The 18,016-nt window shown below is 55.8% G+C and overlaps 1 protein-coding gene across 1 annotated transcript; it reads right to left on the bottom strand.

The window, feature by feature from the left end:
* Window positions 1-88: 88 nt before the first annotated feature.
* LOC134799719 (uncharacterized) lies at window positions 89-16,365 on the bottom strand. Its single transcript, XM_063772155.1, has 2 exons — window positions 16,330-16,365; window positions 89-3,195 (listed from the first exon to the last, which is right to left on the bottom strand). Exon 2 carries the CDS (start codon window positions 2,339-2,341, stop codon window positions 89-91), a length of 2,253 nt encoding a protein of 750 aa, XP_063628225.1. The 5' UTR covers window positions 2,342-3,195; window positions 16,330-16,365.
* Window positions 16,366-18,016: the final 1,651 nt, after the last annotated feature.

Below are 18,016 nucleotides of genomic sequence, written 5' to 3'. Positions count from 1 at the left end.
TTAATACTCCACTGAGCCAGGGATTGCAAAAGCAGATCTTGAGCCCTGGCGCAGTGATTGAGGTTAGTTTGCAACACCTTTATTGTCATTAATGGTCGGTCGTTACAATGTCCATCTCAGCTTCTTCCACCGCACCGGTGGAGGGGATAACAGCCTGGGAGGGGGCCTGGGGGCCATCGCCAGCGCGTTTTGTATTCTTTGGGCTAGGGTTAGTGCACGCTTTGGACCCGATTTTATGGTCCGCAGGTTTTCCCGCAGCATGACACAGGATACATTGAGTTGATCCAGAGCAAGCTGACCTCTTATGTCCTGGTTGACCGCAGTTATAGCAGCGGTTACTGTAGTCTTCAGTCGCTGTGCATTGAACCCCAGCATGCCCCATCTGCAGGCAGCGGAAGCACCTCATGGGTCTTTCTTCAAGAAGGCTAACTTTAGCCGAGAGGCCCCAACCGAGTTCAAGGCGACCAGCCTGAGTGACTTTCTTGGCTGCCGTAACAGGGCAGCGCACCCACAGAGTGCCGAGTCTTCTAATACCTCGACGAACCTCACCGGTCTTTACCAGGTCTGTTGAGCACTCGCCGACGCTGGCGATCGCAGCTACTACCACCTCGGGCGATATTGAGTCGTCCAACTCTGTCAAACGGAGCTCTGCGCATTTGACAGGTCTTGATACACGAACAGCTTCTGGACCCAGCTTTTCCGCAAGCGCTCTGGCCAGTTGGTCGGCCTTATCACCACTGGTGGTTCCTGGGACCTCTAGAACGGTGCCCCCAGTGATTGCGCGCTTGATTCGCAATGCAGAAATGCCGAGTCCAGCCAAGTCGACCCTACTCTTGGCCTCCGTAAGTACATTCGCATACGTCACCCCCCTTTCAACTGCCTCTGGGAGCAGTGTCAGAACCACCGCTGATGAACGCGGGGGCACTAGTTTGCGTACCTTCTTTGGTTGCTGTTTCTGTTTCGGTTGTGTTTTGGAAACAGCATTGGCCGCCTTCTTTTTCTTTTTGCCCTTGGGGCCCACCTTTTGCCATCCTTCCTCTGTTGAGGGACCTGGAGACGCTGGATGGGACCGAAGGGTTGCCGTACTCTGGCTGACAATGGGCTGTGGGGCAATGCTTTTCTTGCCTTTGCCCTTGCCCTTGCCCTTGCCGCTGATCTTTTGCGGCTCTTCAGTATAGTTTGGTGGACCCTTCTTGCCAGGGACAGAGGCCACTGGCATCGCGGGCTTTTGGACGACGCTCACGTTTGAAGCCGACTCTTTCCTCTTGTCGCTTGCCAGAGGTGGACGGAGACTTTGGGCTGGCAATAGTCTGCCTTCTTTCTCCAAACCATCAAATCTAGCATTAATCATGCTACCTACTTGAGTTGTAACAGCCCGGACAATGCTCTCTATGTCTAGGGCCGCAGGTTCGTTAGACTTAGCCTTCTTTTTGGATGGCGCCGGTGGATGAGGTCCCAACGACGCAGATTGAACCACGTTCATCTCCTCTATGGGAAGCGAACTCCGATGTGAAATTTCAAAGCGTTGCATTTCCTCGCGAATTTTTCGGAGCTCAGAGCGGACATCTGCCAGTTCCGCTTTAAGGCGCTTGTTCTGTGCTACTAGTTGCCGGGTTTCGTCGGATACCGTGTGTGTCCTAAGCTCCTCAAAGACCTTCTTCATTTCCTTGGCTGAGTCCTTTAGGGCCTTTTGAAAGGTACCCTTAAGATGACTGGACTTTTGGGCCACCATGTCAATGGTTTCTAGGCTGACAAGGACGCGATCATCGAGATTCACATCCTCGTCGGTGGACATTTCCGATAGTCTTACTTGGCGGGTTTTATAAGACAGACATAAGTCCTCCGCCTCTTCTTCGTCGCGAAGCCGAAGTTGTTCACGTTTCGCCTTATTGGCCCCTTCAACAGCCTTTGCATAGCCGACGTTTTCCTCCGTGTTGGGGGAACGGCCTTTTCCTCTGCGTGCAGGCGCCACAATTGCCGATGTACTAGGACCATCGTCAACATTCGGCGACCTAGATCGTGACCTTTCATTCGAAAGGCGCCGTCTCTTGCTAAAGAAGCGACTCTCATTCGCTGGGGAGCGTGAGCGTGATCGAGACCGGTTTGAGCGCATTGACCGGGCTGAGCGCATGGACCGGACAGAGGTAACACTCCCGTCCGAGTCTGTTGCGGAGACCTTTTCCGCGTCTAGACGCTCAAGCGTCACTTTTGCGACTTTCGTCGCCACCTTCGTCGTCAATTCCGAATCAGAAGCAACATTCTTTGTCCGATCTTCGTTTGCAGGGGTCAGGTTGGATTTGGGTTTTTGTTGGGTTTGTTTTTTAAGATTATTCAATTGCATAATAAGTCCCACGAGTAGAGGAGAAATAAATTTCCACGGAAGGCAGAGATCCTCGATGCCTAGGTGGCCCTATTAACACTGTGAGGTCGGGCGGTATCACAGGTTTGGATTCTCATGACTGGTACTCACTCCAGCCGCTCCGAAGAGCATCTTGACGCGGAAAGCCGACACGCCAAGAGTTATGGATTTTTTATTGGGGTTTACTCCCCTTGACCCGGCCGATTAAGGCAAGGTTACCGGTTCCGAGGGCAGGCCTAAAACATGACCAGAACCCACCCCGGGATAACGGTTCGGCCGACGGTGACCGTAGTCTGCACCACTAACTTCTTCCCCGAAGCTAGCAGCACCCGCCGCCCTAGGTGGTTTTTATAGAGGTATTCCGTCCTCGCGGTCCCCGTCCAACGCCAGCGACCCTCGTGCCGACCCCGCGGGCCGGGTTACGAGTTGGCCGACAGCTGACCTGAGTCAACCGTCGCCCTCACCATGGGTAATTTTTATAGAGGTTTTCTTCCTCGCAGCCCCCACCCCGAAGGGAGACGGCCGCCGCTCCTGGCACCAACGGACCAAGTTTGCGGTTTTGACGATGCACGCACGACATCGCACGACCACCACAGGCCAATGGTATTGACCACTAGACCACGGCTGCGTCCTCTGCCACCTCAGGTGGAACTGAGGCATGACGGGGGCAGCCAACGACACAACACGGCACTGAAGCCAACGCAGGAGCAAGCTCAACTGCACCACGCCTATGACTGGTAGTTCGCAGAGGAAGGACAGCAAACGCGCAACTGAGCGTCTATCCTCCCCCTCCCAGGGTGCACCACGAGGAGGTCTACCAGCCCTTGCACCCCAACCTTTTTTTTTTTTTTTTTTTATACAGGGGAAATGCATTACGCATACCACCCGGGCGCGGGGACACCCGGGTGGTTATGTGGGACTCCCACGAGAATCCGGTCTACCCACTAAAACCCCTGTCTGTCGCCTCGGTGCCTTAGGGCGGAGTTACGGGCACGCGGCGTCACTCATCCACAACTCCGCCAGCAACAGTCCATCAGGACCCATCACAAGTAAAACCTCCATTAAGTGCGTATCCGAACACTTCTCACGCCTCCTACCCGAGGACCTCTTTCCTATGGATGTCAGACGCCCCCGTATCTGACACCCGGAGGTCTATGCTAAGGTGGCAAGCGTCTGTCGTGCGCAGCACGCCTGCGTCTCATTCTACGTCGGCGCATAGGGTCAGCCTCGGCCTGAATCTCCCGCTCGCGCTCCGCCGCCTCTTTCCCGGCCATGACGTATTCTGAGAATTCTAGCATTGTCTGCCACACCTCTTCGCCGGAGAGCATAGCTTGCACTACGGCCGGCAGCGACAAATCTTGCCCAGTACGGGCAATTACTTCCTCTCTTTCTACAGCCCAGACCGGGCACTCCGCCAACGTGTGCTGGGCGGAGTCTTCATGTGCTCCGCACTCATGACATCCCGGGGTCGGCTCCCTTTTGGCTTGTTGGTGCAGGTACTTGCCAAAGCAGCCATGCCCTGACAGCAACTGCGTGAGCCTGAATGTTAGGACCCCAAAATCCCTTCCAATCCATTCGTGAAGACTAGGTTGGATAGCTTCAATGGTGCGGATGCCCGCCCTAGGCCGAACCAGCCGCAGCTGCCACTCATTAACCGCCTCCTGCTGCAGCTCAACACGCCGCTTCTTCAATTCCTCCGGAGCCAGCACCTCACCCCGGTCCCGCACCTCCCCGCGCCACAGGTATAGGGTCGCGAGGACCTTCGCGTCCAAGTCCCAAGGCAGAGAGCAGGCTAGAACGCACGCGGCCTCCGTGCTTATCGTACGGTATCCTCTTATAACCCTTACAGCTATTGCTCTCTGCGGTCGGCGTAACCGAGCGATATTTTGTCTATTAAGAGCATTTGCCCAAACTGGGGCACCATAGAGTGCCATCGATCGCACCACGCCCATGTAGAGGCGGCGGCATGAAGCCTTGGGCCCTCCCAGGTTTGGCAGTATACGCCCAAGGGCAGATGCAGCGCGCAACAACTTGGGTGCCAGGCGCTCAAAATGCGCACAGAAATTCCACTTGCTGTCAAGCACGACACCAAGGTAGAGCAGTGATGGCATGACGGCAATCGGGACTCCTCCCACCACTATAGCCACCCCAGCTGGGGGAGCTTTCCGTGGACCATAGAAACATATGGCTTCGGACTTCGCTAGAGCCACCTCGAGGCCCAGACTTCTGATCTTGCCCACGCAATGGGCAACTGCCGCTGTAGCTAATATGGCTGCATCACGGTAATTGGGACCCTTGGCCGTCACAAGCGTATCATCGGCGTAACAGATGACGTTGACTCCACGCAAGTTTTCCCCCCTTAGAACCCAGTTGTAGCCTATATTCCACAAGAGTGGACCCAAGACCGACCCCTGCGGGACCCCACAGGACATTGCCCTCTCCCCCCATACCTGCTGCCCAGGCCAGGTGACGAACCTCTCACTGAGATAAGCTTCAATGATGCGGAACAAGTGAAGGGGTACTTGATGGTATCGCAACGATTCCTTTATTGTGTTCCAGGGCAGGGTGTTGAAAGCATTAGCGATATCCAATGACACCGCCAAGACGACATTTCCCTGCGTCACAGCCTCGTGTGCCATTGATTTGACCCGTAGAATTGCATCGACAGTTGACCGGTTCCTGCGGAACCCAAATTGGCAGTCGGCCAAGTCCGGCCCCTCTCTTTCCATGTGCTTGATGAGGCGTGCAGCGATTATTCGCTCAAAGAGCTTGCCCACCTCATCCAGCAAAACTATCGGCCGGTAACCAGACGGAGAGTCCATCGGTCGTCCCTCCTTTCTGAGCAGCACTAACTTCCCAGACTTCCACTCCTTCGGGAAGCAACCCTGTTCCAGGCAAGCGGTCAAAAGACGCAGCAGCCTCGGTTCTAACGCTTCCATAGCCAAGACCCATGCACGGCCCGGAATGCCGTCAGGCCCTGGGGCCGTGTTCTTGCCACGCAGCCGGTAAACCGCCACGGCCAGCTCTTCGGGAAGAACAGGTGGAACGATATCCTCCTCTCTTAGCCCCACCGTTGGCGGTGCCATGATAGGCGGCTGGTGAGGTCCCCTTTCAGGGAATAGCCCAGCAACTACGCGCGTTACAAGCTCCGGCTGAAGTGTTTGAGTCAGCGGAGGCGCCCAGGGGCGCAACTTGTTCCGGATGAGTTTGTAGGGTCTTCCCCACGGATCATTATTTAAGGTCTCCAGGAATTCAGCACGACTCGCCTCAATTGCATGTCCGATAGCCACAGAAAACTCCTGTTTGGACGTCTTGTAGGCCTCATATAAACGGCGTTCCTCGTTTTCATCTCGCTGCCTGCGCCTTCTTTGACGCATATACCGACGCCGTGCAGCTACACAGGAGCTGCGTATTTGCGCGAGCTCGGATGTCCACCAGTACACGCATCGTCTATGCGGTAGAGACTTGGCCCGAGGCATCGCCACATCACAAATTCGCACCATGGCCTCCCGGATTTGGGACGCTTCGGACTCTACCACCACAGCTTCATCTGGGACAGGCAGCCACGTCTCTACGATCGCTGCCTCTTTCAGAAGTTCCCGGTCAAGTTTGGTGAACGCCCACCTAGGGCCAGTCCTGACTGGGCCATTCAGCCTTGCGTTGTTTGAGATGAGTGGGTCAATATCAAACCGAATATACCGGTGATCTGACAGCGTCTCCACTCCCACCATGACCTCCCAGCCCTGAATACGGCGCGCCAGGGAGGCACTCGAAAATGTAATGTCCACGATAGATCCACCCTGTTGCCGCACGCACGTATTTTCTGAACCCCGGTTAATGACCACCAAGCCAGTGGCGACCGCCCACTCCTCCAGAGTTTCGCCTTTCGGATTCGTTGCTGGACACCCCCAAGCCCTAGACTTTGCATTGAAATCTCCGGCTACTAAAACAGGCGTAGGGTGCAATTGCCTAACAATAGCACCCACTGTTACGAGAAACTGTTCAAAATCCGCCAAACTATCGTTGGGAGAGAAGTAGACGCCAACAACTGCAATGTTTCCGCAGGTTGCCGCCACAAAACCATGACCCTTTATGACGCCTTGAAAAGGTGGGGAGCCAGCAGTGCCCCGCGACACCAGGGCCACAGTTTTATCCAGGTCCCCAACCCATCCCGCTTGAGCAGAAACAGAGTATGGCTCCGCTACCACTGCTATATTTATTGACCACTGCGCCATACTCTGGAATAAGAGGTCCTGAGCCCTAACGCAGTGGTTAAGATTCGTCTGAAGAAATTTGATGGCCATATTAATTTGTATCCATACCAGCAACCCCCTGAGTCCCGTCCACAGTCGAAGTGGACGAGCGGACAGGCTGCGAGGAGGCCCGGGAGCCATCGCCAGCCTTTGTCTTCGGTCTCTTGGGTGGGGCAGTACAGCTCTTGCTTCCTGTCCTATGATTCGCGTCTTTTCCCAGCACTGCACAGACAGTGCAGTGTGGCGTCGCCGAGCAATCTCTCGCCTTGTGACCTGGCTGGCCACAACGGTAGCACAGACCGGACCTGTCAATTTCAGAAGGACACTGCGCCCTAACATGGCCCGACTCCAAGCACCGGTAACATCTTTGAGCGCGCGCTTCCAGCAACTTGACTTGCGCCGACACCCAGCCCACCAGCAGTCTCTCCTTTCCAGCCACTTTTTTGGCCGCAGCGACTGGACAACGAACCCACGCAGAACCTAGGCTCCAGGGGTCCGATTTAATTTCTCCCACTCTGACCTCCTGGACCGCACAACCGCCGGCCTGCGCAATCGCCGCAGCGATGTCCTCCACAGACACTGAGTCATCCAGGCCAGATACTCGCAATTCCACGCATTTTGTAGGCCGTGACACCTTGACCATCTCGGATTTGAACAGCTGACAAAGTTTCTCAGCGAGTTTGTCCGCCTTAGGCCCACTGGAGGCCCCCGGTATCTCCAGGAGTCTGGCGCCTGTAGCTGCAACTTTAAAACGGATCGACTGTATATCTAGATCCGCCAAATCTACTTTTGCTTTAGCTGTAGCTAACACATCCTTATAACTAATTCCCTGCTCTTCAGCCTCCGGTTGTAAGGACAAAACCACAGCAGAGGATCGGGGCGGTCGCAGTTTGCGAGCCTCTTGTCTTTGCGACCGTGGTGGAGCCTGCCCCTGGTGTTGAACTTGCACATCATTCCCCTGCTGAGAATAAACCGACTTGTTATTTTTCTTCCCTCCAACTGCCTTATTCCATGCTTTATCCATGGCTAAGGGGGCTGAAGGCAGAGACCGAGGAACAGATGATGAGCGTGCGCGAGCCGCGGCGGCTTCAGCTGCTGCAAGGGTGGCCTTATTCTTATTCTTTCTCTTCTTTTGCCCCTTCTTAGGTTCTACCGTCAAATTTGGAGGACCTCGTTTTGGAGCCGGCTCGGGAGCGAGTTCAAGCTCCTGGGTATGGTAAGTGACCCTCTCATTTTGACGCCTCAAGTCGGCAGCCAGCGGGGGCCGCATCGGTTGGGCTGGCAGTAGCCTGCCCTCTAACTCTAAGGCTCCCAGCCTCGCGTCCAACATCAGCCCAATCTTTTTGGTCATCACACACATCATGTTTTCCAAATTGAGAGACCCTGTACCTGTATCCTCCTTGCTAGAGCTGCTAGTTGACTGTGTATTCTCCGTTGGTTTTAACGGAGCCGAGACCGGAACTGGAACCTTGAATTGGTCCCGAAAGTCTGCTCTCAGCTGGGCCATTTCAGCCTTGAGTTCAGTCAATTGAGCACGCAGGCTATCGTTTTGCGCCTGCAGACGCCTCGTCTCCTCTGAAGTAGAGCGCTCCAAAAGGCACTCAAATGTCTCTTTGATTGACACTGCCGCCTCCTTCAGGGCCTTTACAAAGGTGCCTTTCAAATTGCCGGAGTTTTTGGCAACCAAGGATATTGCATCCAGGCTTGTCTGCACTCGCTGAGAGAGCGCAGCCGCGGAAAGATTGTCTTGTGCACAGGGCAGGACCGAACTAGAACTTAGGCCGCCCGACTGACTACGAGTAGAAAAGGGCAGCTTTATGCCAGCCACTTCTTCTTCTGCCCTCAAACGCATTTCCTCTCTCATAGCGCGGTTATACTCCTCTTTGGCTTTGGCAAGTCCAACGTAATGCCCAGTGGAAGGAGGACGACCGCGACCTCTCTTTGATTGGCTCGTGGACTGCTTGTTATTCTCAGTGGCCTCCTCAGAGTCAGAACCCGATTCACTGAGGCCACGTTTCCGCCAGAAACGCCTAACATTACTGACAGACTCGTAACAGCTCATCGCCGTGTCCGACTCTACGTGATCGCCTCCGAGTTGGAGGACGGAGTCGTCAAAAGCTGACGCAGATACAAGACTCCCTGCGTCAGACTCTATGTCCACCCCTGTGGCACCCAGACTAGCGACCATTTCTCTTGTTTTTGACGGAGGAGCTGAAATTGTGGACCCTTGCTCCCCGTCACAACGGGTGAGAGGCACTCTTAGATCCGGGAGCGATCTTCGGGTCTCTGCCCTTGTAAATGCATCTGGTTCCCCATTCCCTAACGAGGACACTGTTCTTGGGGACACCGCTGCCGTGGGCTCCTGCGACTCATTAGCCGTGTCACGGATGAACCGACCTTTCCGGTCTCTTTGTGGCGGATTCCCACCTTTCTGTCTCAAAGCTATTTCTTCTTCATTTCGATTTTTGTTTTTGTTTAAATTTTCCATAAAATTCCCACGAGTATGAGACGATATAAATTTCACTGGCGGGTAACGCTCATCCCGAAACGCAGTGGGCTATGTACTCTAGAGGGCACCAGTATCTAGAGGTTTTAACGACTTCGCTGTCGGGTGTTAAAGGGTTTTCCTTCCCGCGGGCCGGCCAATGAAGGCAAGCCCTCCGCGCCACAAACACTACCCGTACCCCATACCGCCAAAGATGGGGGTCGTTGGGAAAGTGCTGCGGGATGCGGGATTCAAGGCGAGCTGGCGTAGACTCCCCTACGTAGTCTCATTAGAGACTACCAACCATCCATCAATACTATACGGCCCGAAAACATTTAAACATTCCATTCAGTCATTAGTCTCTCTCAAAACATACCTTTCAAACATTACCATTCAAAGCCGTCAGGCCAAAAGGCCTCCCCCCCGTGACAGGACATTGGCAGCACCGATAAGCAATAACTTGGAAACCAAGAGATTACTTACCGTTGCCCCCGGGGCGCACCGTCCAGGTACCCTTCCCTTACCCCCAGATCACTCGGATCAAGAGGAATGAGAAGGGACCTGGCCCACTTGGAGGTTTCCTGTCCGTAGCGCCCCAACCCAACCTAACCTTTTTTTTTTTTTTTTTTTTTTTTTTTTTTTTTTTTTTTTTTTTTTTTTTTTTTTTTTTTTTGTTGAGGAGGGGAAAAATGCAATTACGCATACCACTCGGGTGCGGGGACGGACCCGAGTGGTTATGTGGGACTCCTTGGGCTAATGAGACCCAAGTCTACCCACTAAACAACCCCCCCGTCTGTCGCCATTGTGCTGTAACGGTGGGCTGTAGGGACGCTCGCGCTTTACTTCTACAGCACCACCAGCACCGGTCCGTGTTGGCGGACCATCGCCTCCGGAGGCCCTTGATGGCCTCGTTTCTGTGGACCGTATCAAGTACGGTCACCCTCTCAGGGACCACATGTGTGACGGATGACAGGCGTCCCCGTGCCTGTCATCCTGCGGTCAACCTACGGAGGCAGGCGGCGGTCATGTGCGAGCCGTCTGCGTCGAGCACGCTTGCGGCGCCGTTGGTCGGCCATTGGGTCGGACTCTCTGGCGCGTTCCGCCATTTCCTTCTGCTGAAGAACGTCTTCGCAGAAGGTCTTAACCGCTTGCCATGAACCTTCGCTGTCTACCATGGCCTTGACCACGGCCGGCAGCGACAGGTCCGGCCCCACTTTTGCAATCAGGTCGTCTCGCTCCGGCCCCCACACTGGGCACTCCTCCAGTGTGTGTTGTGCGGTGTCGATTGCTGCGCCACATTCGTGGCACTCCTCCGTTGGTTCTCTGCCGGCAATTTTGTGCAGATATCTCCCGAAGCAGCCATGCCCCGAGAGAATCTGCACAAGCCGGAAGGTGAGAGCACCATGCGGTCGTTCTAGCCACTGGGACATGACCGGTCGGATCGCCGCAATTGTCCGGACTCCCGCACTTAGTCGCTCGAGCCGGTTCACCCACTCTTCAATTGCCTCGCGAGAGAGCTCTTCTCGTTTGGCCTCAATCTCGCGCGGTGCTGGCCAGAAATCCCGGGCCCGCGCCTCCTCGCGCCAGAAGAAAACTGACGCAAGGGCTCTCGCGTCCAAGTCCCATGGCAGGGATCCAGCCAGCACGCATGCAGCTTCGCCGGAAATTGTCCCGTAGCCCCGTATAGATCTTATTGCCATCACCCGTTGCGCTTGGCGCATTTGGGTGACGTTCTTGCCAGTAAGACCGCCGGCCCAGACTGGGGCTCCGTACAGGGCTATGGAGCGTACGACTCCCGAGTACAGACGCCGGCATGAACTTTTCGGCCCCCCTATATTCGGGAGCAGGCGTCCAAGCGCACCAGCCGCACCCAGCAGCTTCGGAGTCAGCCGCTCGAAGTGGGCCTGAAAAGACCAACGGCTGTCTAGGGTGATGCCCAAATACCGCATGGTAGGCTTGATGGCAATCTGCACGCCTCCCACGATTATATGAGCCCCGGGCGGGGGCGCCCTCCTGGGCCCGTGAAAGCAGATAGCCTCCGATTTGTTCAAGGCGACCTCTAGACCTAGCCGTCTTATTTTGCCTACTGTATGGGCTACGGCCGCCGTGGCTAGAATAGCGGCTTCTCTGAATGAGGCCCCCCGCGCCGTCACAAGTGTGTCGTCGGCGTAACACACCAGGTCGACCCCGCGCAGAAGTGCTCCCCGTAACACCCAATCATATCCGATGTTCCACAGGAGTGGCCCCAACACTGACCCCTGTGGAACACCGCACACCATTTCCCGACGGCCCCACTCATGCTGCCCGGGGAAGGCCACAAACCGCCGAAGCAGGTAGGCCTTCACTATTCGGCTAAGATGGTGGGGCACTTGGTGGTATAACAGCGCCTCATTTATGCAATCCCAGGGGAGAGTGTTAAAGGCGTTGGCAATGTCTAATGACACTGCCAAGACGACCTCACCCTGGGACACTGCATCCTCCGCCAGTTTCTTTACCCGCAGGATCGCGTGGACTGTTGAGCGACCCCTGCGGAATCCGTACTGGCAATCAGCCAGGTCCGGCCCTTCCATCATTAAGTGCCTGATAAGACGGTTCGCAACAATCCGCTCAAAGAGCTTGCCCACCTCATCAAGCAACACGATGGGCCGGTAGGCCGACGGTGAATCCGCAGGACGACCTTCTTTCCTCAAGAGTACCAACCGACCAATTTTCCAGGAGTCAGGAAAGCGACCCTGCTCAAGACATGCGCTGAAAAATCGACGTAGCCTTGGCTCAAGGACCTCCATGGCTAAGACCCAGGCTCGACCTGGGATCCCGTCCAATCCGGGTTCTGTGTTTTTGGCCCGTAGTCTCAAAACCGCTGCTCCCAGCTCTCCCTCGGTGACAGGGGGCGCCTGCATTTCTCTTTCCCGCTGCCTCTCTGTTGCCCTAGGTGGAGCCATGGGCGGTGGACATTGCCGAGGTCTGTGCGGAAATAGAGCCGTAACTACGTCGTCCAGTAGCTGAGGTTGAAGACTCTGCGTCAGCGGGGGGGCCCAAGGCCGAAGCTTCTGCCTAACAAGCTTGTACGGCCTCCCCCACGGATCCCTATTCAGAGTCTCCAGAAACTCCTCTCGTGACCGGTCTATGGCTTGTGCAATGGCGGCTTTTAGTGCCGCTTTGGCCTCCTTATATTTCGTGTACAGGGCCACTTCTGTTTCTTCGTCTCTGTACTGTCGACTCCGTTGTCGCGTGTACTGGCGTCTCGTGAGCACGCACTCCTCGCGCAACTGCGCAAGATCTGGAGACCACCAGTACACGGAGCGTCGGGGAGAGAAGGCCTTGACTCGGGGCATGGCCGCGTCGCAGACTTCCGTCATGCAGTTGCGGAACCATTCAGCTTCCGCCTCGACATCAACCAACTCTTCCGGTTCTGTTGTCCATGTTTGTACCATGGCCGCCAACTCTAGGGCTTCTCGGTCGAGTTTTTTCAGTACCCAGCGTGGGTAGTTTTCGACCGGGTCATTCCTTCTTGGGAGAGAGAGCCTAGGGAGTGCAGAGACACCGAACCGGATGTAACGGTGATCTGACAGAGTCTCGACATCCACCAGGACCTCCCATCCCTGAACACGGCGTGCCAGTGCGGCGTTCGTAAACGTGATGTCTACAATAGAGCCACCCCCTTGGCGCACGCACGTGTTTGCCGTTCCTTTATTTGCTACTGCCAGGTTGGCGGCAATTGCCCACTCCAAAAGAGTACGTCCCCATGGATCCGTCACTGGGGATCCCCACGCTGCATGTTTTGCGTTAAAATCGCCAGCCACGATGACCGGGGTGGGATGCAGCCGACCAACAAGAGCACCGACCTCAACAAGAAAGCTCTCAAATTCAGCCAGAGTTTTGTTTGGAGAGAAGTATACTCCGACTACCGCCAAATCCCCACAGACCGCTGCGACGCAGCCGTGACCTTTTATAACGCTCTTGAATGGATTGGAGCCGGCAGCGCTCCGCGTAGCTATGGCCACGGTTCCGTCCAGATCCCCGGCCCAGTCGATTCTGTCGGGGACTTTATAGGGCTCCGCTACTATCGCAATGTTGATCGACCACTGTGCCATGCTCTGGTGGAAGAGGTCCTGGGCCTTGGCATCGTGGTTGAGGTTCCCCTGTAAAAATTCGATGGTCGCCATTTAATCGACGGCCATATTTTGAACCGCCTCCGTCGCGACCTGTTCCATGGCGGGCGACTTGACCGGCTGCGAGGGGGCCTGGGGGCCATCAGCAGCTTTGGTCTTCCTACTTTTTCCGGCAGTTTTGGGCGCAGTGCACGCCTTGCTGCTTATTCTGTGCTCCGACGGCTTGCCGGCTGCCGCACACTCGGCACAGTGTGGCGCCGCAGTGCATTGTGCCGCTTTGTGACCCTCTTTGCCACACTGGAAACAGCTTTCAGATCGGTCCGTTTCCGCCTGACATTGCGCCCTTACATGCCCATTTCTAAAGCACCGGAAGCATCGTAAAGGCCTCTTCTCTAGCAGCTTCACTTGCGCAGAGACCCATCCTACCAGTAGGCGACCCCCAGCCACTATCTTCTTTGCAGCCGCTATGGGACATTGAACCCACACTGTTCCGAGCCCTGAGAAACCCTGGCGTATTTCTCCGGCCTTCACCATGTCAACGGTACATTCTCCAGTTCGTGTCACCGCCGCGACCACCTCTTCTGCGGACACCGACTCGTCCAAGCCAGTGACGCGAATGTCAACGGTTTTAGTTGGCCTAGACACCCGTACTTTCTCCGCGCCAATCTGCTGTTGGATCGCTTCAGCTAGTTTGTCAGCCTTTTCCCCGCTGGATGCTCCAGGGACCTCAAGAATGCACGCTCCGGTAGCCGCTCGCCGGAAGCGCAGTCCCCCCGGGATGTCCATGTCCGTTAGTTGGACCTTGGTCCTAGCCTCCGCAATCACATCTTTGTATGTGACGCCTTTTTTTGCAGCTTCCGGTTGTAGGGTAAGCACGACGGCTGCAGATCGTGGCGCTTTCAGCTTTGCGGCTTTTGCTTTTTCTGTTTGCTGCGGCGGAGCCACACGCTGTGCCGTCTTCCGCTTGTTTCCCTTGCTCGCAACCACATTCCAGCCCTCTTTCATAGTGGCGGGGGCAGGAGGCAGCGAGCGGGGTGTGGGGGACTCCTTTGCTGACTGGTTTGAAGTCCCACCTCCCTTCTTTTTAGCCGTTTTGTTGGCCTTTTTTGTAGCTCCAGGAGCTGGAGCAGACTGAGGCTTTTTGGTGGCATCTATCACTTTATTCCCACTGGGGCCAGCAGTTGCTCTCGCCGCAGAAGAAGCTGTGGATGTTGCAGCCTGCTTCTTATTGTCTGCTGCCAATGCCGGTCGCAATTGCTTAGCCGGCAGCAGACGACCCTCGGCTTCTAGTCCGTCCAGACGTGCGCTTACAATCGCTCCCACCTGGAGAGCCACTGCACGCGTTAATTCCTCGTCCAAGAGAGCGGGCGTCAGGTCGATCGACGGTTGGCTAATGCGCGACGGCAACTTTACCTTCGGGGCCGGGAGCGTATCCAACGTCATCGTGTCTGGCATGTCTGCGTCCTCGCTTGGTCCGGAGGGCAGAACCTCCCGCACAGGACTCTCCCTCCGCCTCCCTCGCTCTACTTCTGCCTTAAGTTGGGCCAGTTCCCCGCGGAGGCTGGCCATCTCTGCTTGCAGGCGACTATTCGCCGCCTGCAGTTGGCGAGTCTCGTCTGAGATCGAGCGCTCGCTTAAACTATCAAACGCTTTCGCGATAGTTTCTGCCGCCTGTTTAAGGGCCCGCACATAGGTTCCCTTCAGATTCTTTGATGATGAGGCCACGTTCTCGATTATCTTCACGTGGTCCGCCACCAACTTGGAGAGGTCTACCGCAGACTTCTCATTCACGTCTTCACAGACTGAGGGTGACTTGGAAAAACTTTCCCGCAGTCGTCTTGCCACTTTTGCCTGGCTTGCAATGTCCAACTCCGCCTCAATCTCGAGAGCCTCTCGTTTGGCCTCGTTGAGGGCTCTCTTTGCCGCTGCAAGGCCAACGTATTGGCCTGTCGTAGGTGGGCGTCCCCTTGAGCGCTTGATCTTTTCCTCTTGACCTTCTGGCTCAGGGGAGCCCAATGCCTCCCAGTCATCTAACAGAGGCTCGTTTGCCCCTCCACTGGCTCTTTTTGCGCCAACATCGGCCCAAAATCTCCGCTTATTGGTCCCTGCAGAGGAGCTCGAGTTCGACCTCGACCTGACCGTTCTCAGAGTGCAGTCTGACTGGTCACTCTCGTCAGCACTTGCGAGCATATCTGCCACGCTTTCCGCCATTTTTTCAGCGCCGCTCTCCTTCAATTTCCGGCTGCGCTTTTCTACCTTTGTGCCCTTTATTTTGGGCTTCCCTTCTACGCTTTTAAATTTGATTTTTAAGTTTTTAGTTTCCATACAGTTCCCACGAGTATGGGGGATATAAGTGGTCCATCCAAGCGGTGCCCCCTGCACCTGGATAAGCCTTAGCGTATCCCGTTAGAGTGTCGGCCGGTACACTAACGGGGGAAGCACTAGCGACTGACTCCACTTCAGCCATGCATCCTCTCGCGGTGCTCCGCCGCTTAGGATTAGGAGTGATTTTTTATTGAGGTTTTCTTCCTCGCAGCCCAGCCGATTAAGGCAAGGCCCCCGGTGCTTGTCAGAAGCCGCAAAACATGACTACGACCCCGACACGAGCAACGGTTGGTCCGGCGTCGACTATATGTCGAATGCTCTTGGCACAGCGCCGCACCCGTCACAACCATTTCTGGAGCGACCCCCCTCATTTTGGACGGCCCAAAGACCACCCAGTCCCCCCAGACCAATAAGTCGACAAAAGTCCTCAAAAGAGGTAAGACCCAAATTTGGCCTGGACAACCCAAAAAGACCGCCAAACCCATAGCAGCCTTGCCGGCCACCGCCACCTACTTGACCGAAAACGGTCCCTCTAAAGAGGTTTACCCACCCCCCCGGACTCATCCACAAGGACCTCTGCTGGACAGAGAACCTGTGGAGAGACCCCCCCCCCCCCCCCACGACAGGACATTGGCAGCACCGGTAAGCAAAAACTTGAAAAACCAAGAAATTACTTACCGTTGCCCCCGGGGCGCACCGTCCAGGTACCCTTCCCTTACCCCCAGATCACTCGGATCAAGAGGAATGAGAAGGGACCTGGCCCACTTGGAGGTTTCCTGTCCGTAGCGCCCCAACCTAACCTAACCTTTTTTTTTTTTTTTTTTTTTTTTATACAGGGGAAATGCATTACGCATACCACCCGGGCGCGGGGACACCCGGGTGGTTATGTGGGACTCCCACGAGAATCCGGTCTACCCACTAAAACCCCTGTCTGTCGCCTCGGTGCCTTAGGGCGGAGTTACGGGCACGCGGCGTCACTCATCCACAACTCCGCCAGCAACAGTCCATCAGGACCCATCACAAGTAAAACCTCCATTAAGTGCGTATCCGAACGAACACTTCTCACGCCTCCTACCCGAGGACCTCTTTCCTATGGATGTCAGACGCCCCCGTATCTGACACCCGGAGGTCTATGCTAAGGTGGCAAGCGTCTGTCGTGCACAGCACGCCTGCGTCTCATTCTACGTCGGCGCATAGGGTCAGCCTCGGCCTGAATCTCCCGCTCACGCTCCGCCGCCTCTTTCCCGGCCATGACGTATTCTGAGAATTCTAGCATTGTCTGCCACACCTCTTCGCCGGAGAGCATAGCTTGCACTACGGCCGGCAGCGACAAATCTTGCCCAGTACGGGCAATTACTTCCTCTCTTTCTACAGCCCAGACCGGGCACTCCGCCAACGTGTGCTGGGCGGAGTCTTCATGTGCTCCGCACTCATGACATCCCGGGGTCGGCTCCCTTTTGGCTTGTTGGTGCAGGTACTTGCCAAAGCAGCCATGCCCTGACAGCAACTGCGTGAGCCTGAATGTTAGGACCCCAAAATCCCTTCCAATCCATTCGTGAAGACTAGGTTGGATAGCTTCAATGGTGCGGATGCCCGCCCTAGGCCGAACCAGCCGCAGCTGCCACTCATCAACCGCCTCCTGCTGCAGCTCAACACGCCGCTTCTTCAATTCCTCCGGAGCCAGCACCTCACCCCGGTCCCGCACCTCCCCGCGCCACAGGTATAGGGTCGCGAGGACCTTCGCGTCCAAGTCCCAAGGCAGAGAGCAGGCTAGGACGCACGCGGCCTCCGTGCTTATCGTACGGTATCCTCTTATAACCCTTACAGCTATTGCTCTCTGCGGTCGGCGTAACCGAGAGATATTTAGTCTATTAAGAGCATTTGCCCACACTGGGGCACCATAGAGTGCCATCGATCGCACCACGCCCATGTAGAGGCGGCGGCATGAAGCCTTGGGCCCTCCCAGGTTTGGCAGTATACGCCCAAGGGCAGATGCAGCGCGCAACAACTTGGGTGCCAGGCGCTCAAAATGCGCACAGAAATTCCACTTGCTGTCAAGCACGACACCAAGGTAGAGCAGTGATGGCATGACGGCAATCGGGACTCCTCCCACCACTATAGCCGCCCCAGCTGGGGGAGCTTTCCGTGGACCATAGAAACATATGGCTTCGGACTTCGCTAGAGCCACCTCGAGGCCCAGACTTCTGATCTTGCCCACGCAATGGGCAACTGCCGCTGTAGCTAATATGGCTGCATCACGGTAATTGGGACCCTTGGCCGTCACAAGCGTATCATCGGCGTAGCAGATGACGTTGACTCCACGCAAGTTTTCCCCCCTTAGAACCCAGTTGTAGCCTATATTCCACAAGAGTGGACCCAAGACCGACCCCTGCGGGACCCCACAGGACATTGCCCTCTCCCCCCATACCTGCTGCCCAGGCCAGGTGACGAACCTCTCACTGAGATAAGCTTCAATGATGCG

Source organism: Cydia splendana, chromosome 18 (genome assembly GCF_910591565.1).
Source record: "Cydia splendana chromosome 18, ilCydSple1.2, whole genome shotgun sequence".
In the NCBI taxonomy this organism is placed as follows: domain Eukaryota; kingdom Metazoa; phylum Arthropoda; class Insecta; order Lepidoptera; family Tortricidae; genus Cydia; species Cydia splendana.
This window is presented reverse-complemented; position numbering and strand designations above follow the sequence as displayed.

Bases quoted from the DNA above. Each gene is read 5' to 3' on its own strand.
- LOC134799719 (XM_063772155.1), bottom strand. From the start codon at position 2,341: ATGCAATTGAATAATCTTAAAAAACAAACCCAACAAAAACCCAAATCC.